Source organism: Apteryx rowi, unplaced genomic scaffold (assembly GCF_003343035.1).
Source record: "Apteryx rowi isolate R43461 unplaced genomic scaffold, aptRow1 scaffold_401, whole genome shotgun sequence".
Lineage (NCBI taxonomy): Eukaryota > Metazoa > Chordata > Aves > Apterygiformes > Apterygidae > Apteryx > Apteryx rowi.
The window spans coordinates 91,391-116,001 of NW_020450542.1; the positions used below are offsets into that span (position 1 = coordinate 91,391).

General features: G+C 38.6%; 1 protein-coding gene across 14 annotated transcripts in view; it reads right to left on the minus strand.

Moving 5' to 3' along the window:
• WDFY3 (WD repeat and FYVE domain containing 3) overlaps positions 1-24,611 on the minus strand; it is a 192,727-nt gene that overhangs the window by 26,635 nt on the left and 141,481 nt on the right. For 10 of the 14 annotated variants that reach the window (XR_003255114.1, XM_026075314.1, XM_026075316.1 and 7 more), the window contains 15 exons: positions 23,186-23,421; positions 22,530-22,664; positions 20,743-20,922; positions 18,448-18,681; positions 17,438-17,537; positions 14,470-14,630; positions 13,592-13,821; positions 12,634-12,743; positions 11,571-11,753; positions 9,343-9,500; positions 7,851-7,928; positions 6,607-6,834; positions 4,967-5,020; positions 2,513-2,681; positions 2,089-2,252 (listed from right to left, as the gene is read on the minus strand). Coding sequence is in view for 13 of the 14 variants with exons in the window: in XM_026075314.1 (XP_025931099.1) it covers positions 2,089-2,252; positions 2,513-2,681; positions 4,967-5,020; positions 6,607-6,834; positions 7,851-7,928; positions 9,343-9,500; positions 11,571-11,753; positions 12,634-12,743; positions 13,592-13,821; positions 14,470-14,630; positions 17,438-17,537; positions 18,448-18,681; positions 20,743-20,922; positions 22,530-22,664; positions 23,186-23,421 (2,420 nt within the window). In the remaining variant the exon portion in view is untranslated. The remainder of the gene's footprint in view (positions 1-2,088; positions 2,253-2,512; positions 2,682-4,966; positions 5,021-6,606; positions 6,835-7,850; positions 7,929-9,342; positions 9,501-11,570; positions 11,754-12,633; positions 12,744-13,591; positions 13,822-14,469; positions 14,631-17,437; positions 17,538-18,447; positions 18,682-20,742; positions 20,923-22,529; positions 22,665-23,185; positions 23,422-24,611) is intronic. The other 4 variants (XM_026075319.1, XM_026075323.1, XM_026075317.1 and 1 more) reach the window with 3 other exon arrangements.

Genomic DNA, 24,611 nt, shown 5'->3' on the forward strand with positions numbered 1-24,611 from the left:
ATTTCTTAAAGAATTAATTCTTAAAGAAGTTCTTAAGAAAGGATGAAGCAGAAGATGGAGAAGTCCGGTTGGATGTGATATTGTCAATCCTGATGTAGTATATACAGCACGTCACTAATTTAGCAAAGCCCTTGTTCCAGTCTTAAATTTAGTTCTGCAGTATACTTCATGTGTGTGTTCAGCATTTCATTTAATAGTTCAGGAATTAAGAGGAAATAAGAGTTATTGCTGAATCAGAGTTCAAATGTATGCAGGTGAATGCAGCCAGATATAAACAAGTTGTTATAAATCAGTGACCAAAAGACTCAGCATGCATCTTGGTGACTGAATGCTCCTTCCTTGTGCAAAGCTTACAGACATCTGCATTACACCTCACATACCAGAGCAAGCAGGATGCGTTGCTGAGAGCTGGCAGAAGGGAAGAGGAAAACCTTTCTGTATGCCCAGGCTGAGGATTTTGCCACTCAGTTATGAGTGTCAGGTAAAGCGTTTAGTCAGGAGTTTCAGGAGAGGACCTGGATTTTTAAGAGTGCAGTTATTCACAATATACATTTCATTCTGCTCTCCACAACCTCACTCACAGGCTTTTAGTTTATATCACTACAATCAACGTGTTCGAAGTCATCACAATGTTTGCCAAAGCATCTCAAGCAGCACCTGACAGAGAAGAAGTCATGAGCTCTAGACTTTGTAAATGCAGAACCGTTAGTCCATATCATGTTCAGGGCAGCTGGAACAGACAGCATGTACATTCAAGCGTTCACATACAAACCCCCTACACATCACTATACAGAAGCAATCATCACCTCCAAATTATTTTGCCAACTAAGCCATCCAGATACACATTACTGAACAGGCACAGCACGGGTCAAAATGCATTGCCCAGGTGATAAATGCAGGCACCAGTTTAACACAAGAACCATCTTCTCCGAAAGGTCTGTAGTTGCTAAAACAACGGCTTGTGTCTAGGCAATACTCAGAAGCAAGCAAGAAGTGTTTTGTGATCAGCAAGATTAAGGAAACCCCACCCTGGGACCCACATTGCCTTCCAATAGACCCTAAGGGCAATTAGGCAAAAAGCAACACATACGGTATCTGGCTCCAAAGTGACTGCCCAGAGTATATGAGCTGACAGGCCAAGTAATGCGGTACAGGCCTGATAACAGCCAAGTTCATGCTTTAGCCTCTCCTTCAGTGGGACAGCAGCTTACATCTCCCTCCAAATGTTGATTCCACAAAATTTACAGGGACATATTTGAGACCTCCAGGCCTCATGTCCAAACTGGTTAAAACTAATGACAGTCAGATACTGGAAGCACAATTCCTTAATCTGTATTTCTCCTGAAAGGTGGGCTCAAGCACAAGCGATTATAATACAAGTGAAAGAAAACCTAAGATTAGACAGGTCAGGCTGAATGTATTTTTTTCCATTATTAAAACAAATTTGTCAACTGCAAAACTCACTCAACTTACAAGATAAGCATACTAAGAAGCTATTTAATAACAAACCAGAAAACTCCAAATATCCCCATTTTCTGTCTTGCAATCACTATCAATCTTTTTATTTTCATATTATATGAACTAACTGCAGGTATGAGAGACCACATAATGTCATCTAAAAATATTTCCTCTCACACCAAACTGCTTTTTTTTTTGTACGTATGTATCTTTGCTAAAGTGAACAGTGCTCATGCTCTTTGAGCATATTTAATCCACTCAACTGTGATTACATGTGTATTTTCTGGTACACTGTCAAATTCAGTACCTATATTTTCAATATATATTTTCTGTTGACAGCATAATAATCCAAGCATGAGACAGCTTGTAGCTCTGGTTCCAGGACAGATTTTTTCTTTCTTTAGCAGGCAGAAGGAAAGAAAAAGAATGCTTTCAGCACAGGGTTTTCAGTACGGGACCTCTTTGAGTACATATTTGGTTTTGAGGACCCTGCAGGGAGAAGTCGATGGAATATTAAGCAGATTCAGCTGTAGAAGAGGGAAGGTCTTCAGGATATTTATTTGTGCTTGCTATACTTAATATAGAAATTGCAATACAGTAAGTGGTCAGTGTGTTTGAAGTACACAGTACCTTCTCTCCTTCTTCAAGAAGTCGAAGCAAAGTTGTATTGTCGGTTTTCTCTTCCTCATCAATTGAACTCCCCTCAACAATTTGATCCTGCAATTGTTCCTGGTTCTCCTCATCTCCTCCATCAGGAGCAGAGCGAGATCTTTTCAGAGGAGGCTTTACTAGGCCTGGAAAAGAAGAACAGAGATATAAAGTAAATAAAAATTTAAATAAAAAGACTCTTCACAGATTTAAATAAAAAGCCTGACAAATAAAATTCACCTTGCAAAACCTTTCGAACCTCAAAGTTACTGATCTGATGCTAACATAGGAAAACAAAGTTCTACAGGATCCTTATGTTCACCTTAACACTAACGGCAAACATGTGAGAAGATGTCAACGCATATAAACTTACACAAAACAGCTCGAGACAGGACTATGATCTAACCTTTGACTCTTGCAATAGTGTCCTCCCCATGTTCAGGCTCCTGCTGAGCAGTTTCACCCACGGTATTCTCTTCTATGGCGTCCTGGAAGACTGCAGGGTTTCCAGAAGCCAGGCGCATGTAGTATTCCTTGCTGTCGTAACTTATGGCCCTTCGGTAACGAGCAGGTTTCTTGGAAATAATTGAACACAGTGCTTAGTCAGTCAACTCTTTATTCCCTTCAATCAAAGCATTTCAAGACTACTGTGTGCAGCACAGTGCATGCCCACCCCGTGTTCTGCGTGTGCTCAGTCATACGTCAAAACAGACAGACAGAAACAGCGACTCTTCAGGAGAAGACCCTATATATAATTTAATTTGCCAGGAAACTATACAGCCACTGAAGTAACAACTGGGTTGGGGAAACGCCTGCAGATGAACCTACCAGATGGGAAATAAATGTGGCCAGCGCGTTTTGAATTGTCACAAAAGGTCTAGGATAGCTGTGCTTAAGACTGATAGATCTGATGGCCATTTTATAAACTTTCATGGCTCCCTGCGGCATATGCAGCGTATTCATTAGCCAGCTGAATTCTTTGCTGGGCAACAGTTTAAATAAAATTTTGCCTCAAGGAAAGATAAAGATATATGGAAGTTGACTCGAACTGAAATCAAACAGGAGCCAGGGACCTGGCTTTAAGCCTCAGAAATTCTTAATTCAGTATTTTGTTTCTTTAATAAAAACTCTGAAGACTTTTGCTGGCAGGAGAAAGGCCCAAGAAGATCCATTTGACCAAAGTAATTCCCTGATCATCGTTTGTACCTCTGAGTAACCACAATGGATTATGATACATTTTATTATGTTTTCAGCAGGCTAATTATTATCTTCTTCATTTGATTATGGGAGTAACAATAGAAAAAGAAGTAACAACTAAATAAGGGCCATAAATACATCAGGATAATCACTGAAGATAAAGGTGGAGATAAAAGAGATAAGGAAGAAACAAGCCAAGACTCCTTCCTAAATTAAAACAAACTCATTCATATGGATAGAAAAAAAACCCAAACCATTGATCTTGCGCTTAAGTTGAAGGTTTTCTTCTCTGCCTCCTGCTTAACCCCACCTCCAACGCTCTAGAAAGCTCAGGCTGTAAATGTGTTCAGCTCTCCATCACAGAAAATTTCTTTATTTTGTAGCATTAGTCCCCATGAAATTTGTAATTGGAGTGGAATAATTGTGAAATATTATAAATCTAGTTCAAAGCTGCAAAATAGGCTGAACTGTAGACTATCACCTGCCATTTTAATTAAGATATTCCCTTGTGCACTTCTGCAGTAATTACTGAAAATATACAAAAATGTCATTTTTTAGTTAATCTTTATGAACTGGGAAACTAAATGACCCATAAAAGCACATTAGCTTTGTTACGAATGGATGCACTGGAAGATTAAGAGGTTAACATTAGTGATGTGGAGATTTATTATTTCAGGTCAAATTAGCTGCCCCAAGAACTGAAGATATGAGGTGACATATCCAGTTTTCTGATTTATGCTCGACTCTGTGCCTTCATCCCTTAGCATCACACAAATGCTACTTAAACGACATTTAACACATTTGTAGAAACAACTGATGAATAGCCTACAAAGAAAAATCCAAGCTAGCACTGCTAACATGAATAAAGGAAATCTGTAACAATTGCACTGGATATTTCACATAACAGCCGCTTTCATTTATATGTATTATTTTACCATCATACGTAATACAAAATGAGTGAACACACATTGCACACTGTACTTAGTGATGGGCAAGCCTGTGAATGTAATTTAATATAGAAATAGAATAATACTCAAGGGCCTGTGGAGCAGCCAGGTGGGAATGAGTTTTTGATATTTTCAAGGTAGGATTCATATTTTGAAACACGTTTACTACATTTGGCCCCATTGTTTCTTAATAATGAAAACAAGGAGAGGAATCAGGAGAGAGAAAATTAATCTTGTCTCTAATAAAAACAGGCCTGTTGCAGCCCATTAAAACCCATATAAAAAGAAAAGAAAAAAAAAAACTGTTCTCCAGATCTTCTATTAGAAATAAACACTTATTTTCCTGATAAGTGCTTCCAATGATCATGTTGCCCATTACTAAACATGTTTCATAGATCATTAGTTCGGATCCCAAGCGAACACACTTTTCACAGTGAGAACAGTGATAGCACAGCCCAACACAGCCTGTTAGTGTGCAGCAAAGAAGGTAAGAGCTACAGAAAGTTTTATTAGGTGAAGGTTGAAGAGGGCACACTGACATCTTCTAATGTGAATACTGAAAAACCTTTAGTCCTGGAAATATTTACTGAAAGAGCAAGTTGGAAGCCAATCGTAGAAGCCTTGTTAAGATTGCCTAACATGCAGGAAGGGGAAAAAAATAAATAAAAAGGTTTATTCATTTTACATTCTTTCAGTCAGTGTATTTGTTTCTTTACCTTTTGAGGAATGGTATCATCAGGTGTCTCAGGAAGTTTACTTGGGAAGTCAGACTGAAAACAGGGCATTAAGTATAAACATCAGAAAAAGAACATTTTTGAGAAGAATGTATGATGGTATGTTCTCCACTTTGTGTGAATTTAACTGTCATTAAAACTAACGTGTATCAGATTACAAGTACAAAAATATGCCTAACGGTCTAAACCTGGTTGTAGGGTTTTAACATTAGAAGAATGGGATAGCCATTTTGCTTCATTTTCATATTTCTGAGGTAAATTACACTGCTCCAAATCTCTCAGCAATTTAGTGCTAATGACAACAATATTGGCTAAATCTTCACATACTGCTTCAGAAATACAATGYTATATAAAGTCAGTGCTGGGGTGATACACAGGCAGCTTTAAAGCCGAGCTAGAGACAAGCAATCTGGCCCAGTTTGCCTCACAGTGGCAAGGACTGAAATGAATCCCAAACCACCAGTTGCAGAGAGGTAGGAGCACATCGTTTCGCAGCAGATATCCTCCCACAGACCACTGGACGGCTGTGAAATGAACGCCTCCACGTTTCAAAGCTGCGATGGGATTATATACTACTTCTGCTGGGAGACAAGCGACCCTCGCTTTAAAAATCCCTGCTGATGAAGAATCTACCAGAGGCCTTGGTAGCTTGTCTCACRGATCAGCTAGCACCGTATTTCTTTGGGAGTAACTCTTAACCAAGTGGACTTTGCCCATTTAATAATTGCAGCCACGAGGTCTTGCCTACCTGCACATGGGCCGCTAAAGAGCCCTGTACAAATAAGTCTGTGATTACATTACTTCTCTGATAAGCTAAAAATACTTACATTCTTGAGTCTCATTTTTAAGCTTGTTTTCCAGTCTTCTAATTAGTTTTGACTTCCCTAAATTCATATCAATCTAGGAACATTTCTTTTGAACTGGATCCAGAATGGTAGCAGCTGTACTGGCATCACTGGTTGACAGTTCCCTGCACATTCATCCCAAAAATCCACTAAGCCTCTTGACACAGCATGATGCCAATATGCACTCAGGTGATTGTTGATTTGACCCATTTTTCACTTAAGTCTTTTCCAGAATGAAAGTATGCTATTTTTCTTCCAAAATAAAGTCTCTTATTGTCTAAATATGGGCTACATATTTGAACCTTGGATGAGTGAGTCAATATTCAGTCATAACATTTTTTTTTTTTTTTTGGAGTGGAACCAGATTTTTAAACTATTCATGTCACTACATAAAACTGAACTGCTCATTATTTACGTGTTTATGTTGACTACAAACATGATCTGTTTGTTTTTAGCTTTCTTTCAGATCACTGTTTAAAGTGTTATCTAGCCTAAGGCCAAGAACTCAGACTGAAACTTCCTATCATTACGGCACTTTTTAGCTTACAGTTATTTGCCAAGATTGCTAGAGTTTCCAAGTTCACTTAGTTGTGAGCTGTCACAGTTCAGCCCCTCCTGTAAATATACTATGAAGAATGACTGCAGCGTACTAGTGATGTAAGACTTGCAGACAGATAATACCTACAGAATAAAATATACTTCCTAAAAGAAATTAAAAAGCAGTACAAATCTTAGAACAGGGCATAAATTACTCATCACAAAATCATGAATACTTACCAGCAAATTTGTCTCTTGCTCAGCTTCAGGCATGTATGGATACTGAATATAAAACATGTCATTTCGCACCATCTTCTTCCTCATTCTACAGGGACCCTCGGTCATCTCCAACATCCACTTGTCAAGATGGGAGCCAATGGGAGGACCCCACAGACCTCGCTCTCGCAGTAACTCGTATTCAATTTGAGACCACTCTTCTGTCACATATTTTAATGCATTCTGCTGACGCTGAATACAAAGAGATTTGTACGTGTGTTAAGAATGACATTTTAAGCCTGTGTCTGAAGTGAACAGAGTAATTTTCACTACCTTGCAAAAAACTCTGTAATAATTTGAAATTCTAGTACCATTTTCTAGTATCCTTCAATTAGATTTTGAGTCTCAGCTACAACAAAAGCAGGGTTCATACTGTAATTTTCTAAAAAAAAGAAATTAAAAATAAAAAATTGCAGCTCTGCTTTTGCTTTATTTTTAAAGTTATCTGTAAATTGAAAATATGAAAGAAATATAACATTAAATAATTTTGAAAATGGTTTTATGAATGTAAAAATTGCAATTATTTTTGTATGCTTTCCCTGCCTGTATTTGGACAGAAGAGAGACATTAAATGAAGCAAAGTGGGTTTTTTTGTTTTTGTTTTGCTGGTTGCTTTCAAACACTCGTTCCTCTGGGCAGCTGATTTCTCAGATTTATAGTATACAGCTCAGCAACCAATTTGAACCAAAAGACTTCTTGGATGCTTGGAAGAAAATGCAAGGTGCAATGATTTCTTTCTCAATGGCACATAGCAACTACTTTCTATCACTACATGATTAAAGAAAGGTACCATAAAGTTTGGTTTGTGTTATTATAAAAGTAGTGTTTGCACACAATGCTTCTCCTAGCATTCTTTTATGTTTTTGTGCAACGTTTTAGACAGACAGTATATTCCAGCTCATCCCCCTCCCCCCTACCTTTTTTTTAAATCTAAGGGCTACTTAAGCTTCTTGGGGGGGAAAAAAAAAAGTTCAACTTAAATAAAACTGCTACAAGGGTTTTCATCTGCAACCAAGTCAAAATTAGTTTTTCTCATTTGTTTGACTGCATTAAGAAACCCTTAAAAATAACAAGTGTATCTAAACATATAAGCATTTCATCAGTCACTTCCTAGTATTTTACAGACTGATAAAAAAGGAGACATGCAACCTAACAGGTGAAAATATCAGTTTCAAAATATTAGTTTCAGGTAATTCTCTGACGCATACCTCCTGATATTCCTTATACTGCATATCTACGAGGTCCCGAACCACTGCAATGTGAGTAAACATCCACTGGGAAATTTCCTAATACAAAGATAAGAGGACAAACAGAATGCCACTTTATAACTGCACAGTTTGTTTGAATGAAAAACCTACAAAGAAATCATCTTGCTAACTTGCTTACACAGAATAGTTTCTTAAAAAATATATATATATTTCAAACTATTCCATGCAATAGTATTATTTTAAGATTAAAAAAAAAAATTGCAGTAAATCCATGTATAGGGATATGCTTTAAGAGAGACCATCAAATACTTGGAAAATATTCCAAGTATACTACTAATAGTTCTGAACATCCCAAACAGATTGGTACCAAACAGCAAATATTACTACTTTTCCCTGTTTCCTTTTAAATAATAGTTTGCGGATGCTGCCTAATTTGATGAAAATGCCCAAGACACACAGAACTCCTCATTCTGTATTGTATTCTGTGTCTTTTCACTCTTGTCCCCCCTACTGGTATAGTCAGCAAAGGTTCCTGCGAACTCAGTTTGTGGGTTTCTTTGTTTTCTTTTTAATGTGTACAACTGTTCACCACGAAAAGGACTGAGATCACTAATTCATTATTTCACAAAAGCCACTGAATAATTTTCACATTACTAAGTGAACTGACAACTCATTTTTCTGCTTACGCAGGACACACATAACTCCCAATTAAGCCAACAGAAGTTAGACGTTTCATGGTGGCAGGAATACAGCCTGCTCCCTGCTACCCGAAGACTCCTAACCATTACAAGTGCTAACTATTACAAGAACTCACCCCTCCAAAACTTTCGGATCTCTCCTTTTTCCTTTGTTTTCAATATCCCAAATATTTTATGCTCCTTGTGATGCCTCGCCAGGTACTGTTCCAGTGAGAGCACACAGCTCTCCCACTGCTGTGCTGCCCTGGTTTAACGTCTCATCTTTTCTTTTCTTTGTCCAGTTCTACTATGACATACATAATCTTTTGCTGAGCTCTACTCTTTAGTACAAGAAAATTGTGCAAAGCAGCATGGGTTTTGTCAGTATACGTGCAATGTTCCTATAGGGAAGTTTCACAGCTTTCCTAAACCATGTAATCTTGGTGGCAGGAGGGGAAAAGGTACAAGCACCTGTCTCGCAGGTCCCATTTTAGAGTGGCGCAAATGCATTTTAAGACCTAGTCTAGCAAAGCAACAAAGCATATACAAAACAAAAAGCAGCTGAGCAGTCTCACCAACCATAAACAGCTTAACTCTTGACTTAACGTTACAGATGTGGGTAAGTGCCTTCTGGATTAGGATGCACAGAAGCAAGAGTACCCAAATCCAGGTGTTAGAAAAGGGGGGGAAAAAAACAAACAAAAGATACCATATTGTCATATTCTGAAGAATTCTTTACACTGGGACATTTACTATAAACTCTGAACATACATTGTTGAAGTTTAGATTGTGTTTTATTAATTGATAGAAATTACCTGCGTAGATAGATTGTGTTTGTTGAGCCCACTCTCCTTTCGGTTTCTCCTGGAACCAGTTAGTTTAGAGAGGCCAAACCCACTGCTAACTCGTGAAAGTTTGGACTGTGTGGTTGGAACCAAAGCCTCTCCTCTACTGATGCATTTCTTCTCATGGGCTGAAAAACAAAGAGTAAATGTTGTGAGATTTGTCATCGTTGTTATCATTTTTTAAAAAATCTTCTCCATGTCTCTAACATTTTTAAGAGCACCCAACTGCATTCACATTCATGTCAACATTCATGCCTCTCTTGTGTGAGGAAGGATTCACAGATGAAATCTGGGAATTTCACGCATTTTGAAATTAAGCATGAGAAACAGATTTGCTATCAAAAACAGGATCCATGAACTGTGAATTCTGTTTATCATCTGTTCAGATGAGGAAAGATATGCTGGAAGTATAACAATGTTTAATTTTGCTGGTTCCTATCTCTTAAAGAAAAAGTAAGTATTTCAAAGAAGGGAGACAGTGTCTGAAAAAAATAGCTTTTTTCCTCAGAAGAGAGATAACAGAACTTATCTCATTTCCATTATAAACGATGCGTACTAGCAAAAAGAAATTCAGCCAACTCTCCCCCTCTCCTCCCCAAAAGACAGAGTTGCAACAGGACTCCACTACCCACTCTGGCAGTAAAAGTACAGTATTCCGAGTAGAGAAGTTGGGTGGGCCCACTGCACCTTCTTGCGTATGTACATTCGTCCAAATTGATAGTCAAGTCCACAAGACTGGTGTGCTTACTTAAAAACTGAAGTAAAAAATAGCTCAAATCTCTTAACAGTTTAAGGTTCTCTCTATGGATCATACTAATCCATGGATCATATTGTATATCAGTTAAATTTGATTTATAAAAAATTATGTGGCTTTTTCAACTTTAATGGCAAGCTTAGCAACTAAAGCAATCACCTGCCTTCAGTAGCTGGAGTCTTTTTGTAGGGCTGTTATGCCTATGTGTTACAAATGTGCACAGCAGGACTTCTTAACGTTCAGTTCGACTTCCATGACTTTGCAGAAAGCTGCACAGCTGTGATCATTTTAGACTCAGTTTCTATCCTTAAATACACAGAGATGTAATGCTTCCTTACAAGCCATCTTGGCCTCTGCTTGCCTAACACTTGGCTTGAGGAAGCTGATATTTTATTCTACTATATGTGCCCTCCATATCCTTCCTTCTTCTCAAATCTCTGCCCTACTAACTAGTCCACCCTGCTCACATTCCTCACCAGTTTTCTAATTCGCTCCTTCTCTGAGTTTTCTTTTTCCTTCTTTTAAAACCACTACTTCTTATCGCAATAAATTCTCCAAAGAGCCTTCACTCTACTGAACACATTTTGTCAAAGATACCAACTAGCAGCAAGATACTAGAAACCTGAGAAAAAAATCAGCCAGGAACAAATCAAATCTAGAAATACAAAGACCACAAAAAAAGGACGTCAAGTTTCCAGAAATGTTTTCTATACATCCAGATTAACCTCAACTACTTCAGACCCTTTCTCCTGTCTAAGGAGTCGTGGCCATGGCTTCTTAGATGAATTTTTAGGACCTGCTGTCTAAACCTTTTTTTAACTCAGTCCAGCAGCAGTTGGTGGCCTCTGTCGTAAGAGCACCCTGCGATTCTTGCGCAAGTTATTGTCCATCAGGACCTTTTCTGCAAAGCTGCTTCTTACATTGAATAGATTTTCCAGCCAAGGAGAAGCCACAATATCACTGCTGCTAAAAAAGGGCTGCACAGTCACGCATTTCCAGTTGTGTCACCCCACCCAGTGTTTGTAGGCTGTACTTGGACAGGCTCATGAGGGGTTCCCACCTCTCCCTGGTAAATTCAGTCCTGAGAAAGGTAACATAGGTCACCCCAACCCAACTGTTGATGGAAAGATGCTAAATGAACTGGTCCTCCATCGCTGTCATCCACAGCACACTATTTGGTGCATGCTCACACACATTCACGCACACACAGGAAACTGAGACCAGTGAAAGTGTTGAATAAAGCCCCTCTGTGTAACAGAGTGCAATTATATCCGATACATGGAACAGTTTTTGAATCAGAGGAGATGTGCAGTAACAGTTTAAAGTATTTATAAATACAGCAGGAACAACACAAAAGCTAAGCTCATATTAAAACATCCAATGCATGGGGTTCAATTCAGGGAAACCTACCATTTGGGGTAGATAAATCCTCAGTTATACTTACCCAAATGATTTTGCCAACACTTTAAACTTGCTTCTTCAATAAAAGGTCTTGCGACAGTTATATCCACTTGGCCACGATCATTGACAGGTAGCGTCACTTTGAAAACCTCTTCTAAAACCTGTTTTTTACTATGAATCAGCTCTGTCCACACTCTGTTTATGGCTTTTAAAAGAAGCTGGCGACCTGATTAAGTAACAAGATCACAAACAGCAAGTTCTCTAAGGTGGTTATAGAATTTGTATTTTTACAGTAGCAAACTGTATGATTTACACAGTTACATTCTCCACACTTCCCCTTGCGTGACTTCTGAAACGCCTTTGTGTGCCCTTTTTGCTATTTATGTACTATTAGAAAGCATCTAGCAGTTAATTTTGGCCAATTCTCTCTATAAATCTGAAGCACCAGCTCTGATTAGTTATTTTTCTTCCACGTTCATGTATATATAAACAAAGTGAAAATCTAAAAAAAATCTTATAGATGTAAATGTCTATATTCACACATACCATTCTTTACATAAATTACACATGCATATTTTATATATGTGTGTATAAACACATACATGCATAAATATTAAATATATACATAAAGAGGTAAAAAATAAGTTTATTCCACAGTCAGACTGATAAATTTTCCTGAGAGTGAAAGATCCTGACGTTTTCACTTAATAAAAGATAATTGGTATAAGCTGTAAAATTATTACCTATGCTCATGCAAGATCCAGCTGATACAGAAGCATGGTGCACACTTAAAATGATCCATATCTATTGCATTCAACTCTGTTCATATAAATTAACATTTCTAATTCTGGTATGTGTCCAGAAAAGAATGAAGAGTTCTTGCTATTTTGACAGTATAATAATTCACCCTGGATATATCTGTTTTGGTATTTCTAAGAAGTGTTTTTTTTTGTTTTTATATACATATATAAACACACACATAGCCGCTTTTCTTTCATACTGCCCTACCCCAGTCCGAAGAATAACTGGGGTAAAAGAGCAGTGGTGATAATAAAAAAGTGGCATTAGCAGACATCTGTGGCTTTGCCACTCTTAGATTACATTACCTTCACTGACGTCTTGATTGTAAACTCCATCTGGTTCTATATCAGAGGGGATCATTATATGCCATGTTGTCATCCTGGCTTCTGCTTCCAATCCAAACCCATCTACGTTGCTACAAACACACAATGCTTTAACAACAACCAGAAACAAATATAAACTAAATCATTTCATTCTCTGTGACAGTGTCATGAGATTAATGCATGCTGCCACATGATCAGGGTTCTGATGATCTACAGTCACAAACTGAACTGAAGGTGTAGGAAAAAGGATGTGCTGTGGACACTGGTGTTGCTGGAGGAAGACAGTAATATTTGAAGAAATACAAAATGGTTGAGGCCATAAATGGAGAACCTTAGGATTTCTGCTGATGATGCTACTCAAGTGTCTTTGGATAAAACCCAAGAGGTACATCTTTTTTGAAAGAAAAATGAAAGTGCCAGGCAGGCATTTGTAGCACTGCAGAGAAGTGGATGTTGACAGCATTTGCCATTGGCATCTGATTTAATGGCGAATTGTACTAATTCAGTTTTATACATCCAAATCCTAATATTGCAAATATATAATAAATGATTCAATAGACAGCAAATCTAATCTTTTTCCCTTGTAACAGACAAGGGATTGATTATTAATTACTTAGCACTGATGTTGCTTTCTACTTTGAGAATGTTTTACACTATTAAAGCTTAATAACAGAACTGATAAATAAACACTCATATGCCAGTATTTTAATACCTCTATAAAAGGAAATAAGACTATGTTCTCTAAGCCCACACTTTTCAAACCTATTTTTGTTTCAAAATGAACCACTTCAGCTTGCTTGCACTTCAGCGGCTTGAAAGTTATACACAGCTATCCAGAATTTGCTGACTGATTTGCAAGGTGCAAGTTAGAGCTGAGAGGGAACAGGTGATTTTAATAATTTACAGCACTGTTTCTGGAATGAACTTCTGAGATATTTACCTTCCCATGTGCAGATTAATCAAGCAGTGAGCTAGGCAGCTGATGAACTCTTGATCATGATTCCCAGGCCCCAAAATTAAGTTTCTGTTCACAGTAAGGACCCTTAGGGAATCAAGGAGAGCAACTTGCTGAGGAACAGTTTTATGCGCCCTTGAGAACTGATACAAGATGGTCCTATTCAGGCAGTGATAAATGGCATCCAGCGATAATCCCTGAGATCTTCTTTTTGACTGATGGAAAGTACAAAACATGGTCAGATAAAAGCAGGAAATCATTTTAATGGCAGGTAATCGCACCATGAACTGTCCCATGCTGATTTTTCAAAATCCTTATTTTACCAAAATTGCATAAATTCTACCAATTTTGAGGGCAGAAATGACATTAATATGTGATATGATACACTTAGAATTGTCACTTCTATAAAGGTCAGTCTATTAACATTTTCTTTATTTCTAACAGCAAAAGTCTTCAATCATCTCCAACAAAAGAGTATAAGGAAGCATCCCAAAAGTCATTTGAGGCAAATTTGGTTGTTTATTTTTTAGAAAACCCCAGAAATAATTTAATCTGAAAGCAGTTTTAACTCATCTGTCCCATATTAAAGCATAGATCCACCATGCTAGGGAAGTTCAGTAAAAAAGCAAGAGGAAAAGCCTGGGGAGGAACAGTGTACTTCTATGCTGACCTAAGACGGGCCCCCTAGCATTTTAAAAGTTACAGTATTTAACTGACCCCCACTGTGTACAACTACCATGCAAAAGGGAACTGCAATGCCTCACCCAAATATTACACAGCTTCTTTAGTGACATTACCCAGTGGGTTTTAACGTAGCCCGTGACAACGTTTTTGCCATCAGGTTAATAGGAGAATGTTGTTACCTGTGCTATGAGCTGGATTATGAACTCCACAAGAAGTTTGGATTCTTTGTTGAACATGCCCTGCCAAAGCTTATCTACCACACGCTGTGTAAAATAAAACACATTGTTCACCAGCACTTGATAGCTTCCTCCACTTGTTATAGGCAGAGATGCATCTTCACCTAGAAGACAGTAAAACGAGTTTTTCTTCATTTATCGAAAAATCACATACACATAAGTGCATACACATTAATCTATGCTTTCTAGACTTCTCTTAAAGAGAAGCAAAGACTCATCTAAATGAAATACAGTCAAACAAAAAGCTAAAACTTTGTGGCTTACCTACACTGAACTTTGATGGTAAATGATATCTGAAATGGACAGTCAAAAGCTCAACACCAGAAAAAGAACTAAATACCCACAGCACCACTGGAAAATATTTTGAGTGGCTTAACACACTTTTCTCATACTTCTGCAACTATTTAAAAGGAAACTGCCACAGAATTACAGCCTGACATGCTTACTGGAACTAACGATGTCATGTGAAAAGTCAGGCTGAAATATGAAAATCAGCATGGATATTGTTAGTGGCCATTGCCTACCTTTGGGAACAGACTCCACACCAGTGTATCCCAAAATTTTTCTCACAGAATAAATGATCCAATGGACCCCGAGCTTCTTGCTGTATTTCAGTAAACTAATCTCAAATACCGCTTTGTAACAAAAAGGCAGAGCTTAATCTGCAACTGATTGAATTATGGGATGTGAATTCTGCTGCCAAGCTCCTTTTACATCAAGACTACTGCCCTTAAAGAACTTTCAGTGTGTCCAAATGTCAAAAATAAATGCTTATGTAGGTTTCTTTTCCGGGACAGGAATAGAAATTCTTTGTCAGAGCTTGCTACCACCAACAGTCTAAGGTGAATTAATGATCTCAGCAAGACATATATCCACAATCTGCTGACACAGTTTCTGACCAGGAACGTAACTCAGAGACAAATTATAAATACATCCAAGAGGCTGGAGATTTTTGGCAGGAATATGCTACTCACTAGAAACAGCTCTGTAAAATATAGATCATGTTTAAAAGATAAGATCCTCTTTAAAAGTTAAACAAAACCACATTCTGACATATAAACAGGTCTAAGTCTAAATAAATGCCCCAAATCCTTGTGTCACATGCACTTAAAAGTTGTTTATAACTTCCGTTGATTACAGCTTCTGCCTATGTACCAACATAAATAACAGTGCTTACGACAAGACTGTATTCCTAATTCCTTTGGACCAACTGTGCAGCCAAGCAGCGGTGTAGGAGGGACAAAGGCTCCAGTCAGGGCACTGTGTTCCTCCAAGAGGATTTGGAAAGAGAATTTAGAGCCATTGCTCTGAAACCTGACCTGAGGTGGCTGACACCAGAGCTAAACAGCAGACAGGGAAGGAAGCAGCAGTTTTATGCTTCAAACAGATGCAGTAAATTACTTCCCTCTAAAAGCAGCCAAGAGTCCAGAAGAAATGGTGCTCCTGAGACTTCATGTTTTCGCATGGTCCTCCCTTTTACTTGGGCTGCATGTGTGCAGAACCACCTATACTTCTTTAAAATTCTGCATTTGCTTTTTCAAAAAGCAAAGAATTTTAACAGCTCCAGGTGACAAGTGATATCAGCTGGCATCTTTCCACTTCTCCCTCACTGTGCTTCACTCAGTAAAACTGAGTCAATGGAAATTTTAAGCCAGCTGCATGTGTCTGTATGTACACATCTGTCTGTCCATTTGTACTATGAGAAGCCTGAAAATTGCCAATGTTTCTATAAACAAAATCATTAGTGGGTACTCATTTTGCTGGAAGTTCACCTGCATTTATACACTTAATGCCCCATCTGCACGTAAAGCAAATGATAACATCACACATGGAGCAAGCTGGGATAATCTTGAAGAAGGAATCTGCAGGAAAAGCCAAGTTCTGCCCATCAGCTACACTAAAGTAGTTATAAGGGCAGGCAACTCTTAGGAGAAAATCTGACTCAAAGCTTCATGGCATATGAGCCTAGAATTATTTTATTAATGCATTGCACCCAGAGAAGGAAAAAATCTTTGCTGTGGCAAGAACAGGAGAACCTTACAAGTACAGTTAAACAGACATGCATGCTGTCTCATTAAATTTAACTAATGAGCAGTAAATGCTGATCGACAATTTCTCTTTAGTGTTCAGACTAACACTGGACCAAGAAAAGTACAATCCTCCTCCAAGGGTTAGCTAGTTAGGGGAAAGATCCTTGGTGGTCCCAGAGGGTCCATTCTGGCTAGGGAGAGAGGTTTGATATAGAGCAGACGGAGAACTCCTGCAAAGTCCAGCAAGTCCTTGTGAAATCAAACTGGGCACCCGAGCATGATATTCTCGCCAGTCACCTCATGATTATCTATACCCATGCTGTGATGGGGTATATACCCGTGTCAGCACATCTTACTGACATCCAGATTACAAGCTTTTCGGTGTCCTCCTGTGCGTTTGTTTAGGAACTGGTACAATGGAACGCTAATCCCAAAGGCTTTCTCTGGGGTGCTGCATTCATAATAAAACTGTAACAGGAGGAAAAGGAAACAATGACAATTTTTGTGAACCAAAGTCCCACCCATGAAAAATTGACAAAAGTTACAGATCCTCTGCTGGAGCAATCATCCAGTTTCTTTTCTTTTTGCTCCTATTTGCTCCAATTTGTCTGGCTTATATATGATAGTTTCCTCTCATATAGTCTTTTTGAGGACTTTTACTTCACAGCTTTGGCACAAGGAAGGTAGCAAGGAAACGTGCAAGCACAGCAATACCATTTATACATCAAAAGGAAAGAAAAGGGTAGAACAAAAAGACAATCATGATGTAGACACTAAATGAAAACACTGAAAAAGAAAATTACAGTACCAAAAAAGAAAAAAAAAAATCAAAATCTTTCCCTCAAATCAGACAGGTTGATAATGAAACATTGCTATATTACCCAATAAAACATCAGCTGCAAGTAAGTGGTCCATCACGCTATCCAAAACATATGTTTGAAACTCCTTCTGCTGTGTTCGTGTTGATCTTTCAGGGGAAGCCTGATTAAAAAAAAAAAAAAAAAAAACACAAGGAAGACATAATGAGTACGCTGAATAAGTAAGAAGAGAAGCTCACTTAGTCCCTCCTCCTTCTGTCGAGTCTCCTGAAATTTTTTCCTTAGTAAGTTGTTTTAAGCAAACAGTCTTTGCTTTATGTATAAACTTAAGAATGCACTTTGAATATGCATTGCCTTGTATACTGCCTTACAGGGTGGGTGTTACTCCAATTTAAATCAAGCAAATTTATCTCCTGCCAATGTATTTCCTTCATAATAGGAACTGGAAAAAAACCCTACAACTTTTTATACTGCACTGTTGAACACCTACTGTTGCAACTCACTACCTAACTTCCAGATGAAAGGAGCTATTGACTAAGATGCCAAGAACAAGACTACGACTGCTCCAAAAAGTGAGCACAAAACAGAAATAAAACATTGACAGAGTGTACTACAGTGCATGATTAGCAACTAACAGAGCAACTTGACTGGCTAAAAGACAGTCAAAGAACCCACAAACAAAAGCAATAGTAGAACTGTGGTGTGAAGGGGAGAACATAGCACAGCAGAAAAAAAAAAGAAGAAGAAGAAAAAAGGTGACCAGCATGTAGATTATTAGCTCAGGCTAAAACAAACAAACAACGCCCCCCAAAAAACAACCTGAAAGTATTCTGAAAGGAAGGAATAGCTAAGTCCTCTCCCTTTGTTTGCTTTCCTAGGTTTTAAACAACGGTGTGCAAAAAATTAGTTACGAGATGTTGGTATTCATTTTTGATCTCATACTTAATGACAATGTCAAAGATTCCACTGGATTGCAGGCAATCAATCCTCAAAATTCAAGAAGTAACTGGAGAAAAACATTTAAGAAAAAAAAGGTGTCACATTAAGTTTAAATTAAAAAAAGTAAACTCTACCTCTAGCAGAAGATCTACTAGTGGAGTCTGCTTGCTCGCTGGCGTCAGACATAAGTTATCAATTATCAGCACACGCATGAAGTCGAACACAAACTTCTTGGCAGGATGGTTGGTTAGGTATGTCTTGGTGCCCACGTTGCAGTATTCTGACTGGCTCCTGTTCATGCCAGAGTCAGCTGCAAAGGCTTTGAACTCTTCAGCTGGGGACCCAACTTCATCATCAAGATCAGTGACCTGCGAAAATCGGTATGTTAAAATTCTAGAGATCAGCAAATTAACGAAAATCTTTCACTACTCTGTTCTTTAATTTCATTCTTTCTAAGGCTATTCACTCAATATTTTGTGTCCCAAAAAGTCTTTCTGCAAGATTATTATGGTCAGGCTTCAGTTCCCTAACACAAAACAGGAGAAACACCCAATTTCTGGTTTCTGTTTTCCAAGGAAAAAAGCCATCAGTAAATTTGACATGAGTTACTTGAGTTAATTCCACATTTCATATGGAAGCCACTTACCAACAAGAACATCTTAGGCAATTTCTAGATACTTTGCAAGAATAAGTACTTTCATTGCAAAAAGAGAAAAAAATTTTGAAGAACCATTAACTAAAGCAGTTCAAAAAAAAAAAAATCAAGATAAAGGCCAATTAAAAAAGGCTATCAAACCTGTGCAACTGAACACAAAATACTTCCGTTGTTTTTTTTGAAATATAGAGGCTCACAGGCGAACAGTAGAACAGCTATGGGTAAGTTAGTTTTCCAAATTCTCTGAAAATACTATCTTTACAGTGTTCTTATTTCTGGAGAATAAGAGCCTTTGAGCGGGTAGCTCCCAAGGCCTATAAGAAAACTGCAAACAGCAATGAAAGCAGTCAAAACAAAAATAAATAAACCAAGTGTTCTTATATAATCTCCTCCGACCGCAAGACAAGACAATATCACTTCTCTGAACAGGTTTATCATCTCGTTAACTTACAAACGAAGTAACCAAGGGTTTTGAACATTTGATCTCTGCCAGTAGGAGAGTATTTCCAAGAAATGAAAAGCAGCAGGAACGCGTAGGCCTTCTGCTTCTAATGGCAATCTCAGATGGGTTAAAAACTCAGTGAAGAATTTTCTCTCAAGGCTGAATTTGGACTATAATGTTTTGTTGCAAGAACAATACGGCTGTTATTCATCTCTTTCAAATGGGATTGATTAGAGGAAAACATTTAGGCAGATGGAAAGGCTGGAGGAACAGACAGATATGGAACAAACAGATATGGAGTCAAGAGACCTCTCAGATAGTGAAGAGCTCAAGTTGTCAGGCAGCTACACAAGGTTTCAAGGTATTTACTACATAAAGCTGAAAGCTGCTCAGAGAACCAAGGCTCCTCTAAAGTCTGTATAGGTAAATACCATATCAGTGTTAGCAGTTTACAAGCAGCATGGTTCTTTCCAGAGAGCTCATTTGCATCTACTTCAAGAGCAAGTTAAATGTAGAAGTCAAAAAAAAAATCTTTATTAAAGACTCATCAGCACATACTTTTAAAATTTCATCTTCCGTTTCTACTCATGGCAAAAAGACATCGCATCAGTGAGAAGTATTTTCTCAAGTATTTTATCATATCCTCCCTAGTTCTAGCACTTGCTAACCCACAGCCTAACCATGCTTCCATCCTCTTAATAAAATTACTTTTAGATATCAGTCAACAGCAACTGTTTGCTTCCCTTCCTTTCATGCTCTAGAAATAATGTGATCTGTAAATGACACTTAGTCAAAGAATAGGCAAGGAACTAATATCCCGCAATAAGTCTGGTTAAGGCAGCAATACAAGCAAAGCTGAATCCACACCCTCCCTCCTAGCTTAAAATCAGCTGTTCCGGCTGGGACAAGACAACAGTTTTGTGGTTAAGTCACAGAAGAGCAAACGGGAAGTGGGAGAGGAAAGTAGTTTTAGGTTTTATCACATCCTTCAGAATAGTCGGCAAAAAGCACAGGCTGATTCAATTGCTTTCCCTCTGTAAATCTGGGCTAGCGTTGTTCTTTTGAGTGAAAGAACTGGCTCAAAAGAGAACAAATACCATGTCTACATTCCCCCCTAAAATGAAGTTTCAAATGTCATTGTACAGCAACTGGCCTTCAGCTGAACATGCGTTCCTCTTTCAGTTTCAGCACCCAAAACTCCAGCCCAGCCTTCACAACCATCTATTTCTGCAGGGTAAGTCAGGCTTTATTTTGGTATGACTGCCAATTAACACACCCTCAAAAAATAGCATTCAAAGGAAACCCCAAAATCGAGCTTTTTGAATTGCCTACCATCTCAGAGTAAGGTCGTATGTTGAAAGGAAACACAGTTGCTGCCAGTGCACACAGGAACTCTGGGCTCATCCACAAGGAAACGAGGTCCGGCACGTTGTGATACAAATACCGGAAGAACTGCATCAAGGTGACTGGGTATTCGCGAAGCCAAGAGCCTTCTTCCTCAGACTGCCAAGGCTGGGTTGAAAAACAGTTACAAACAGGACGTTAATACAGATGGCACTAACTGAACAGCGCCCGTTTCAGAAAGGAGCAGCCACAAGAGGGGGAGCTGCAGGATTGAATGTGATCAAACACACTGTCAAACGTGGTACAACATGTGGTCAACAGGCTTGTTGAACATATTGTGACACATACCCAAACATGTGACCAAACACTGACAAAATTTTGGGGAAAAAAAGTGTCTGGAACATGTGACAACACATCTGAGCACATGTCCAAGCACATCAAACGTTAACACAACATGTGACGCCCAAACACATGATGTCGTGCCTGACTGAACATGTGAAGGAACACATGCCTGAGCACATCACCAGCATGCAACAGTCATGTGACAAACGTGACCAAACATGGCCAAACACCTCTGGAACACGTGACGACCGAACACACCACTAACTTGTGACAAACACTTAAAACATGTCCAAACCATGCAACCGAACACTTGACAACAGGTCCCTGTCATAAATGCACAGGAAACACGTAACTGAACATGAAAAATGTGACACCAGGACATGAAGACAGCACACGGCTTGGAACAAGTCGCAAACCTGTGATAAGACACGTAACCAAACATGATTGAATATATGACAAATATAACACAACAGGAGCATGTGACAACATAAAACAAGATAACACGTGCCTGAGCAGACGTCCAAGCAAACATGTGACCCGACACATGAAGACCCAAAATGGGTCTGTAAACATGACCTGACACATGACAACAAATCCGAACACATCCGATGGCATACCACAAGATGGCATGGCAACAAACAGCACATATGTCCAAGCATGTCATGAACATGCAGATGAACAAGATGACAGAACACGTACACAAGCACAGCACAAACACGTGACCGGTACATGTGTCTGGAAGACATGTCCGAACACATCACCAACACGTGAGAGACACTCGACTGAATGCGTGATGACCGAACGCACGATGGCCAAATGCATGCTGCCTTTCAAACATTTCAAGAGATCATTTTCAGGAAATAAATACTCTGCCTCCAAGTAAATACAGAATTCTCTCCATGAAAGTCAAAGTTCGCCTACTCTTGATGAGTTCAGATTCAAAGAACAGAAGAACACACATTTTTCTGGCAGTCAGTGGATTTCCTCCAGCATGAGGCTATTAATAGTCAGTGGACTTCTCTGCATGTGGAAGTTTTTCAAGTACAAAATCTGTAACTCACACAGCTCTGAGCAGATGGGATATGTAGTCTAAAACATTCCCCCATGATGTTAATCAGGAAAGAAATTCAGTAATCTCTGCCAAGGGTACTTAATCATTCTGCTTTTTTGTTTTCTTTTAATTGCAACAAAATGCAAAGCTTAGCCTTTTTGTGAAAAAGCAGTGGTAACTTTGTGGCCACTAGTATTTCTACGCATACGAAAAATAAAATAAATCAATGACAATGATGGTTATTACATAAGTATTAGGAGCCTAACTCTCAGCTGGGTTTGTCATATCACACTAAAACCCAGCTTTTCTAATTTGGCTTTTGACAACAGGGCAAACTCAAGCAATTCTGTATATTCAAACACCAGAAAAACGTTATACTTACAGAATTCAGCATGCTCCTCAGCATTCCCAATAACAAGAAGGCAGCTTCTGTGCAAACATTGTGTATTGAAGAGGTAACAGTGCCACAGGAGGCAGGAACTCCAAATATGAATGTCCAAATAGAGTCTAAATCAAACTATTAGAGGTGAGAGAGAAGAAAAAAAGACACAAAATAAACCTTTTCTCCTGTCCAATTTGATTTTTTTATATTATACCCATGATACACTCATTTGATAGTATATAAATATTATCAGCTTTTTCCACCAAGATCTCAGATGCTGCCCTAAAATAAGCAAAAAGGCTTCCTGAAATAAAAACTGCCTTGTTTTGTCTGTAACCCCATGAACACTTCTTAACACACACACAAAAAGCCCAGATTAATTCAAAGCCCTTACCAGGCTGGCTTGAACCAGGGATACACTTTTCATTCAACCCCAAAACTGACCAGCAAGAAACCAGCTACAGCTATCCCATGACACCACCAGGCTGGCTTCCTCACATTCCCACCGCATCTTATCCCTCCCCTACAGAACTTAACACAAAACACGACATCCTGACTTGAGAGTCAGCTGCAGGGAAGAGGGAGGGGGTGGTTAATCCACTATGCTCTTTGAAGACAGACAGAATGACATTTATATCTTACTAGATAATCCCTACCTGGCAACCCTGATTACATCGGCTGCTGATGACAGGTGCACTGACCTGCAGGTTTTCGGGCAGTTCAGTGACTGGCTGCTGCAGGAAAAGGGCCATGAGGAGGAAATAGAGTGCAGGTACATTAGTGTGCTTAGGGAGAAGGGACTGAAGAACAGGGAAGCCGGGGAAATGGCAAGCATCCCGGTTAATCTCCCTGACCGTTGATCTGCCACCAGCACTCCTGCCAACATTGAACCCTGCGAGAAAGGAAAATACAAAAAGCCAACAAGTGTTAATAGGGAAACGTGTGTAAAGCTCTTCCTTACTCATATATTGAGCTGAAGAGGGGCCCTCCTCAGAAATTAGCATCGCAAAAAATAAATGTGCACATACAGATTATCACACTCATATTATGCAATTCATTACAGACACCTGAATTTTTAAGTCACTGGAAAAAAAAAAAAAAAGTAAAGATCGCCTTCCAGCATCAAAGATGACACTGCTCCATACAAACTCTGCTCTTATCTTCTGACAATGACCAGTAAATCAGAGTTTTAAAGCCCCAAAGACGAGCGTCTGAAAAATAACATCCCAGCACCAAGAGTAGCTGAGATTAAGGTGAGACTTCCTTAAGTAGCTGATTTATATTACCCATTTGCCCATTTAAGCTGATGGGCTGCTAAATGGGTTTCAAAGATCTTTCACAGGGATCTTGTTTTAACTGTTCTGTTACTGATTAATAAGCTGGTATGAAGTATTAAATGCTCTTACTTTATCTTTATTTCTTAATTTCGAATGGAAAGAAAAAGCAGACGTTTTTCAATTAAGTGCTGCCAGAGGTCAAAATTCACCTTTTATGACCCCTATTCCACCAAGTTATTTCATTTTCCTATTAAAAAAATACACTGTGACTGCAGAAGGTCTAATTTTCAAGTGAGGACAGCGGCAGAAAGATAGTTCAATCTCTCTATCTACGCAAATAGTGAGCCATTTTTCTGACACTGCCAGAAGTCAGGCCAGTCATGCTGTTTTTCTGAGGCTCAAATATAGACATTATTTCCACCAGAAAATGACTCTTCAGACAGCAAATATCTGTCAGGAATCAGACTAATGAAATCCTTGTTACAGAGTTGCATGAAACCCACCAGTAACCTTGGACAAAAGAGGCTCCTATCTCATTTCACTAGGAAACTTGGAGCCAGTTTTTTAATTTATTTAAAAGTTAGATAAGATAATTGGATAGGTCATTATCATTTGACGAAAGATGATTTTAAAAATATCTCTGTGGTCACAATCTAACTTGGTATCAATTAAAGTGATATCACAATATGAAAAAAAATACAACTCCCCAAATTCTCTCCAAACATACTTGTAAATCAAAATCTAATCTAGAAAGATTTTGTGCTTGAAGAAAATTTGTATTTACTGGACTTTTAGACTGAATACT